The 9,261-nt window shown below is 39.2% G+C and overlaps 1 protein-coding gene across 1 annotated transcript; it reads right to left on the bottom strand.

The window, feature by feature from the left end:
* Positions 1–5,817: 5,817 nt before the first annotated feature.
* Positions 5,818–8,654, bottom strand: LOC112622649 (metabotropic glutamate receptor 1-like). Its single transcript, XM_025382366.1, has 3 exons — positions 8,595–8,654; positions 6,158–7,174; positions 5,818–6,062 (listed from the first exon to the last, which is right to left on the bottom strand). The coding sequence occupies exons 2-3, from the start codon at positions 6,855–6,857 to the stop codon at positions 5,818–5,820; spliced, it is 945 nt and encodes a 314-aa protein (XP_025238151.1). The 5' UTR covers positions 6,858–7,174; positions 8,595–8,654.
* Between the last annotated feature and the right edge of the window lie 607 nt (positions 8,655–9,261).

The following is a 9,261-nucleotide window of genomic DNA, read 5'->3' on the forward strand; positions in this document are numbered from 1 at the left end:
TTGTCTTGTCTCTGGTTTTCAACTACAGCTTCTCTGAAAATTGACAACCTTCTCCTACTGACATGCTGCTTCCAACATATATCAGAACAGCATGTGCCATGAGTTTTTTTAGTGGTTGTAGGTGTTCACCAAACTATTCTTTTCTGGATGTGGTTCCCCAGCCCTCTGTGTTCTTACAAAAGGGTATGCTGAAAACACGACTTTTGGTAAGTCTCTTTATGAACCCATCACTCCAGTCACTGCCCAGTTATTGAAAATCCACAAAGGAGTTATTGTACATTAGCTCCCTATATCATAAGGGCAAAAATTTTAATACTCGGAGAAGGATGGCTACTGCCAAGCCACAAGGTAGAAACATAAAATGGAAGCTGCCACCACCACCTATCCTATGAAGAAGAGCTTCTTACAAAATTTGCACCAAGATAAATGTAGTTGTAGGGTGATTTTGTGGCAAAGGAATCACAAAGAGTTCAAGCTTACTCAGAATAATGAGTGTCATTTTTTTTCATTTTTGGACTTCACTCTGATTCTATGCACATAATAGCTGTTTGCTAAATACTGATTAGTGTCTTTAAAAATGAGTTTAATAAATCCATTCAAGATATAAAAGAAAAAATAAAGACAAAAATTTTTAAATATAGCAATTTGTGGCCATTTTGAGTAGTAATAAATGGCCTTATATTTTTTTATAGGCTCCAAGATTACCACCATATCTCAGCACAAGGTAACAATTTATGTTCATGATAACTTGGTATATTCAAGGGAAGTGTCCATTATAATGAGCACTGTCTTTAAAAGAAGTTAGGGAACTTTACAGTAGTGTTTGCAAAGATCACCTCATAATATGTTTTAAATGTAAATGTTGGTATTTAAAGAGACCAACTCTCAAGTATAGACAGCTAGAGAATCAAGGTTATGGGTAAACAAGGTTTTACTTGGATATGAACACTTTTTTTTTTTAATTACAAATAAAGTATCTCATAACAATATCTGGCTTTTCTTTTGTCCACTTACCCACTCTTGCCAATAATATATGTTCTCTTGGCCAAAGTTCACATGTCTAACTTTGCTTGGATGTATCTTTCTTGAAACCAAAAGTCTTTGTCACACACTTCAAGATTCTCCATTACTCGTCCTTCATGTCTATAAAGACTGATGTAATCACAGAATATTAGGACCTACTTCTGTCTTTATTATTAGTTCTTAGCCCAGACTATTTTCTCCAGATAAGCAAATCTGCTTTTCTTTTTTCACACCATGAGAGCACTTTCAATACTGCTTCTTCTACAAATGCTATAATTCCAAACAAAACTCTAACCAAAATTCCCTTTTCTCCAGGTTTTCTCTAGATAATTGCACCACCATTACATTCTTTCAGTTCCCTACAATTGAATAAACTCATGTTTATAAATGTCTATACTGTGATTGCTTTTAGTTACTTTACATGTATTTAAACTGCACTCCCCTCAAAGTAAAAACTACTTAGTAACTGAAATTAAGTCTTCAAAATTGTTATTTAAATTTTTTATGCAGTAAATCTTTACTTAAAGTCATCTGTTGTGATGACTTTTCATTTAAACGACATATAGCCATTCATACATTTGCAAGGTAGTATAGTATGAGGAGGAAAAGCACTGTACAGGAGGAATTCATAATAGACTGAGTGAACACCAGAATTAGCCAGGTAGTTTGCTCATGAAAGAGTTTGAGACTTTAGTTTTGACCCTTATCTTATTTAGGTTTTAATGTATACAATTAAATCCTGGAGACACAAAGCTGGAATACTAAGATAAATTAAATAATCAAAATCCCAGAACTTACTGATGTTAGAAAGGCAGATTGAAGCTAATAATTTTACATTTAAAGGGAAAAAATTCAAGTCCTCCTCTTGAATCTAATGGTAACAGTAATAAAATTAATAACTGTTCAAGCATAAAAGGAAGGAGATATGGCTTAATAGCAGCACTTTTGAAAAGACCTTGGGATGTTAATTGATGTAAGATCTACTCTAGTCAGCTATAATGGTAAGTGAAGTAAAAAGTGAAATGCATGAGTGAAGGAACTGGAGAGGCATACTATAAAAGAGAGATTATTCATTGATGATAAATGTCACGTGGAAAAGAAGCTTGAGTGTTTTGGATGACTGCTAGTCTTCAATGAAGGATAGGTGGAAACTTCAAGAAATATGTTTTAGGTCATTATATAGAAGAACTGACTAAAAGGCAGGTGAAATTCTGTTCTCAATTTAACTCCTGTATACTCCTACTCTAATTAGAAACCCTAATCACAATTAGAAAGCTTTGAACGTGGGCAAGCATGTAATGTGATGTTCTAAGCATCTTTTATTAGTTGGTCTGAATAACCTTTCAAGACAGTCCTATTTCTTACTATATGATCAAAAGAGCAATGTATTAAGATAATTTCCTTTGAAGTAGGTTGCTTCAATCAAGACAAGAAAGATATAGAGAAAGTTGCTGTTACATAGGAAATATGATATTTAGTAGATATGAAATTATTAAAGGTAATTGTATTAACCAAAGTATGTATTTATGACTTAGGAGGACTTTTTTCTGATGTCATTAGACTTTTTAATTGTTTTATATCAACTATAAAAGTACTTCAAAAGCAAAAAATCAGATCTTGGAAAGAAGCTCAAAAAGGACAATTTTATATAAAATGTAAGCAAATGTAAAAAAAATGTTGCACCAACATGAAAATCTAACTGGAAAGAAAAGTTTACCTTAAAGTGGATATTTTAATAAGGGAAGCAGCATCACTAAATTCATTACTATATCAAAACTTATCTAAGTATCTGAGACAAAATAAATAATAATAATAAATAAATAAATAAATAAATGTAACAAATGAAAATTTATCCACTCAAAAAAAAATCTTATAGCTACAAACTCAAAGAACATTTTTATTGGACTTGTTCAATGCTTGGAATTTTATTAACTACAGTTATTTTTAAGTACTGTTGTCAAAAATCGTTTGAAATGATAAATTTGCTTTGTGATAGGGAATCTACATTTTATCAGAAGAATAAAATACAATGTACTTGGCTGAGATATTCTTATCAGCGGTAGGCTATTTCTGTATTATACACTTAGCATGTTTAAAGACTCACATTCCAGGTGGGCAACTTGCTCCAAAGCACATTCAAATTGTATTTGTGGATAAGGCTCCATTACTCCAATATCTTGCTTCCCTCTTGACAGACCCATCTTAACATTTCCCTCCAGAGCCAATCATGAACAATTTCTGGAGAGTCTATTGCATTGCAGGTAACTTTATGTGTACTGATTTTCTTTTATTTTATGTAAATTGATAATTGTCATGTTTCAAGTGTAGTACAAATAATACAATAAAAGATTGAAAAGAATGTAAAAGAATATAAAAACTAAACTGTACTGGTTAAAATACAAAACAAAAGAGAAAATATCTCCAAGTTTAGCTTAAATGTAAAATACAGTAATATGAAATCAACTGTGCCATTCAAAAACAATATGATTTCAAAGTAATCTCACAATTAACTACAGAAATGAAGGTACACTAGTCCAGTCAGTGCTTTTCATATTAACTATACTTGGTTAACTTCTAATACAAGAAACAATGATAATGAATTGATTAGGGAATGGTTGATTTGGAAAGGAGAGGTAAAGGTCATGGGAGGCCCTGGAAATTCTAAGCCCTACGTTGCCAATATCCAGACAAACTGGTTTCCTTGCTGAATAGTGCTCAGATGACAGAGACAACCCTGATATGTAGTCTTCACTGCTATTTGACAGGGAACTGTCACCAGTAGGCAACCCCATCAGTCTGAAAGCAGGAAAATTACTAAATGATCCAAGAAAGTGCCTGTAGGCCAGTACACTATGGGGCCCTGAGAAGCAGGAGGGTAAAGCCTCAGGAAAAATGAATCTTCAGCGGGAGCTTACACAAAATTCCATTCCAGATAGAAGGAAATAAATGCAATTTAGTTTTTACAGATGTTACATTTAATAAGAGAAGTAACTAATTCCCTTTGAGAAGAAACAAGGCATTATATATGAATGGCAAGGTGAATGATGTAATTGTTTGGTAATAAAATAAACACCACATATTGCTATGATGCTGTTCTGTGAACACAACGTAGTCTGGAATCAATCACTAGAATAGTACAGAGACATTGTCTTTGCCATACCACACCAATCAGAAGGCAGAAAGGAAACATAGTAATCCAAACTAACACATGGGCAAAATTGTAATATTAGTCCTTTCTCAGCAAAATTAGTGAAAACAAGTTCAATTAATTTTCCAAAAACATAATTCTACTTCTCAGAAAGCAACCCACTATTAGCCACCTCTCACCAAATAAAATAATCTTATAACAAAATTATGGAAAATGAAAATACTGTTTAAAAATGATGAAATATTACTTCTTCCAGAAGAAATAATTTAGACTTCTAATATCAATAATCAATTATCTAGCTCAATGGGGGAAATATTATTAAATATTTAAATAAATCACATTCAATCTAGATTTTTCCATTCTCTTTGCCATCATCTTTGGATCTATCCAATGATGATATTTAACACATTTTTAACTTGTTCTTTCAGGATGTTTCATGTAAGCAAGCACTAAAGGAAACTATGCTAAACATTAACATGTAGTAAAGTTAAATATTAAAATATAAGGAATTAACATCTGAACTTAAGCTTGTGTCTTTAAAAAGTAATGAATTTTTGTTCAAAAAGAAGTATGTAGTTCATGATTAAAAATCAAGCTTCAGAAGCATAAGTCAGTTGTTACAAAGTTATATCACAGCGGATAGATTTTTTCCAAAAGCAAAATCTGAAAATATAATGTGTAATTCTATATCATTTATGTTTGTTCTGAGAATTCTGTTCCCTTTATAAAGTATGTTTTCATTAATGATAACCATATAATCACTTCACTATGGATGCTGCCAATTTCTATAATCAAACCTCACACCAGTAACTGAACATTGTGGAAATATTAAAAGAACGTGGAGCTATGTCTATGGCTTCTTGAAAATCATTTGACTTGAAGAAATATGAATGCAGAAATACCAGCAAGATTGTCTTCTTATGCCAGACAATCTTATACATGTGAATTGTCCTAGATGTTAATTTATAACCAGGGCCTCAGTTTTTTCATAAACCTACTGGGAGAATTAAGAGTAGCTGAGCTCAGAAATCCCCTTTTATTAAAAAATGTATATAATCTAAGCTGAAGAGAGTGTAGAAAATCTTTATATACAAAAATTTTTGAATATTCACATCCATAAGTTTCTGGAAAAATCAAAGCTTTTAATCTTAGGTTAATTTATTGCATTTTAGAAAGACATCATAAACCTAATATCTGCTATCCATTCATTAGTACTTTATAACTGATCTAACTTTAATTCTAATATGTAAGTTCATTGTGTTAGAAGAAAAAGACTAGAAACAAAAACTCAAATCCAACTGGTCACCAGTGTTATTTCTCATAAAACAGGATAATTCTTGGGGGAGTGAGGGAATCTGGACAATTTTAGTCTATCAAGTAAGAAGAAAATACATGACTTAAATTACTTACTTTTTCTTTGTAACTAAGGTACTCCAGAAGTAAAAATATAAGTTTCTGATATACTGAGGGAGATGACTGCATTAATCCTATATTCACAGGAAAGTTTTTGATATGTAAGAAGGGGTACAAGAGGACAAAACACCTTCAACTGTTTAAGAAAGATAAAGCCTTGAAGTCCAATTTGTGGAATAGTAACTTCTTTTTGCCAGTCACTCACACTGAATTAACTCCTTACACCTGGAAAGTCATAGCCGGTCACTGAAGGGCAATATAACACCTTGGACAAATAAGCCTTCCAAAAGCAAACTCAAAATATGAGGGCAAACAAGTATCCAAGTCAAATCTACTGCTGGACACTTTGCATGGAAAGTTTGATACCTTTCAGCTCCTACTATCCTCAGATATTCTGTGGGGTACAATTTTCTTACACTATAATTGTAAGGAAATGGGTGGGCAGTACTGAGAACGGTAAACTCCTTTCTCCACAGTGCTAGAAATAAACAGGAACAATACTATGATCCCAGGGACACATAGTGCAATGCCCTGGCTTTCTCAGTACCCTTCTTTCCCAAATATAATGCCTACCTTCGGTGTGGACTGCAGAGACATAGGTCCAATTGTAACGTTTGACTATGTCAAGCATGGCCCTTGCCTGCAAAGTGTCAGAAGGGACAACCCTCAGGAAGTATTTGTACAAAGTTTTGTCACTCAGGTCGATGCTTGTGGCTGAATAAGCGATCTGCGGGATGTCGAAGAGCTGGAGCAGGTTCTGCACTTGAATGGCTACAGAGCTGGAGCCAGGACCGATCACTCCCGCAATGGGCTTCTTAGTCCTGCCGGGGGGGAGGGACTGGCCGTCAGGCAGGCACCGGTTGAACCCATCCTTCTCATCTCGAATGGAAATCAGAGAGTCCCTAATGAACTCAATGCTCTGTTCCAGAGCCACGGAAGAGTGCCAGCAGGAGTCCCGGATCTCACTGCCCAGGGTGATGTTGGGCAGAAGGACTGGGTCCGCGTTGATCTTATCCAACGTGTGGAACATGGCCTCCACCCTCTGGATACCATACTGCTCCCTGATCTCCCCACACTTCCTCTCGGGCACTTTCTCGGCCGGAGGTTGGTGATGGACTGAGAAGAGGGCTCCAATGATGACATCTCCGTCCATTCTGGCCACCGAGCGCTGAGACGACGCTCCCGCCAGCAACACTTTCCTGCCGGGGCTTCTGGGGAGAAGGGACACTTCCAAAAATATCGCTGGGAAAAAAACCAAGAGGAGCCCGACCATGGTGGTGAGGACGCGGTCCACAGCCTGCCAGCCGCGTTCTCACGCTGGTCCCGCTGCAGGCTCCCAGCGCTCACCCCCGAGATGCCCAGCGCCGCCTCTCCCAGAGTGGTGCCCCTCGCCAACAATGGTCGTCCAAGGCCTTTGCCTCCTCCACCACCGCCTCCTTCCCCTTCGTCTCCTCCTCTAGGTCCTCCACGACCGCCTCTACAAGCTGGAGGCGTTTGTAGGGAAATTCGAATCCCCGTTCTTCACCGGTGCATCAAGGTAAATTGATCAAGAGTACAGCAGAAGTCGTGTTGGCAGCGGTGAGCTGGATGCTGCTGACAAAAGACAGAGAAAAATCACGGCCTTGTCATCAGAGGACCTGTGTTAAAACTCTGGGGTCCGTGATGTTAACAGTTGCCTTGACCGTTTCATTTCGGCACATCCTGATATCGGCTGCAGGAACAGCTTGGAACGCAGCTGTGGTCAATGAGGAAGGCGGGGTGTCCTATCCCCTCCGTCCTCACCGGTCCCGGCGGCGCAGAGCCCCGCCAACTCGCCCGCTCCTCCAGCCTTAAGTCTGTTCCTGGTCCCCTAAAACCTATCATGCCTTCTTACTTGGAGGGCGGTGGGGAAGGTGAGCAGAGAGGAGGGGAGGAGCTAGGTCCTTCAACCCAAGATAACTTTCCGGATTGGAAAAGATCAACTTTTTTTCCAGAAGAAAATTTGGAAACTGATTATAAAGGTGGAAGTGCGACTTTAAAATAAACGTAAACAAGGGATGCACCTTTTACTTTAATTTTGAGGGGTTGAAGAAATCCTGACATACAATCAACTGTAGATTTAATTTGCCAGCTTGAAGAAAATCCATATTAGTTACTAAGGCAACGCCTGGTAAAGTCTCCGTATGGAGGAGTTTGGTATGTTTCCCCCCTAAGAAATCAGGCTTGCTGTGTATGTTCAAGAAGAAGGGGTGCAGATAAGGTAACTTGTTTCCCGCCGTGGGTGGACGGGTTAGAGGGGGTCCTGCGCTCTCCTAAATCCGGACCTTTGGGGTTTGCATAGTTGCTAGAAAGGGAACGGAGGGGAGCTTCCGGGTTGCTCTCGCCGCAGCAGCCTGAGACGTGCCGCCTTCAGGACCCTGGACAGTGCTCGGTCCAGCCAGCTATTCCCTGGCAGGGCCTGCAAGGGACGCTTTGACCAGTGAGTTGCAATTCCCTGACCCGCTTTGCTCTTTCAACCTCCCTCCTCTGCGTTCTTTACCCATACACACACACACACACACACACACACACACACACACACACACACATCCCTCCACTCGAGTCCCCACCGCCCCTCCGCCCTCATTCTCGTCACCTTGCACCGCTTCTGCAGGTATATATATCCAAACCCACCCGCTTGAGGACAGAGGCGCCAAATCTCAGCCCCCTGCGGGGGGCTGAAGTTGGCTCCCTCTCCCGTTCCTCCCCTGCTCCCTTTCTCAAGGTGAGAGTCGACGAAAAGGTGGCTATGGGAGCGGGCGAGGGGGGCACAGGAGGTGAGGCAGAAAAAGGAGAAAGACAACCCAGGCACCCATGGGTCCCGACCCTTCCTGAGGATACAGGACGAAAAGAAATACATAAGCGAGAATGCGCCTGGGACCCGGAGGGAAATCTGATAGACTGGGACTTTGTCTGCCGTTGCGGGTTGGTTTCACCCGAAGAAGTGTCCGCTCACCTGAGTCTGTTTGGAGGACATGGACTTGAGACTTACCTGAGTACCTGAGTCGGGGTAGACAGTGCTATGGTCCCGGGGCCAGAGAACCGTGGCCACCCTCCGCTTGCAGACGCCTCAGCTCTAATCCAGACGGTGCAAAGATGCGATCTGGGCTGTACACTAGTGCCCTCTTTCTTCAGCACTATTTTACCGCAAGGGAAAAAGAGGGGGAGGGAAGAAAGAAAGAAAGAAAGAAAAAAAAACAGGTCACCCAAGGCTTGTCTATTATCTCATGCATAAAAATCAGTCGTTTGATAGAGGGAGGAGGGGAGACAAGCTAGGGGAAAGTGGGGAATATTAATTCCTTTACTATATGAGGGGTCGTATAGAAGCTGCCAGATATGTGAACAGTCAGACAATCTGGCCAAAGAAGTGAAGAACTGCCTAAGCTGCTTTGGGGTAGATATCTTTGTATATATCTCAGGGACTCAAATATATTTTCTCTCTCTGCAAGTAAAGTCCCTACAGAGGGAAACAGAGTCTAAATACATGTATAGACATCTAAAGAAAGGCTCTATTAGTAGATTGCAAGGGAAATCAGGAAGAGGCTGCATAGGGTGGGAGAAGAATAAGGATAGGCATGCCCATTATGAATTAAGGTATGTCAAATGAAGAGAGTAATATTGTGGATGTATTTTCAGGTCAAGATGTAACTAAATTGAGA

Source organism: Theropithecus gelada, chromosome 4 (genome assembly GCF_003255815.1).
Source record: "Theropithecus gelada isolate Dixy chromosome 4, Tgel_1.0, whole genome shotgun sequence".
NCBI classification, from domain to species: Eukaryota; Metazoa; Chordata; class Mammalia; order Primates; family Cercopithecidae; genus Theropithecus; species Theropithecus gelada.

What these genes read in the sequence shown, in the direction of transcription:
- LOC112622649 (XM_025382366.1), bottom strand. Translation starts at nt 6,857, where the DNA reads ATGGTCGGGCTCCTCTTGGTTTTTTTCCCAGCGATATTTTTGGAAGTG. An exon ending in CTCTGCAGTCCACACCGAAG is followed by an intron (nt 6,063 to 6,157) that starts GTAGGCATTATA and finishes GTTTATTTCTAG; the next exon opens with CACTGTGGAGAAAGGAGTTT.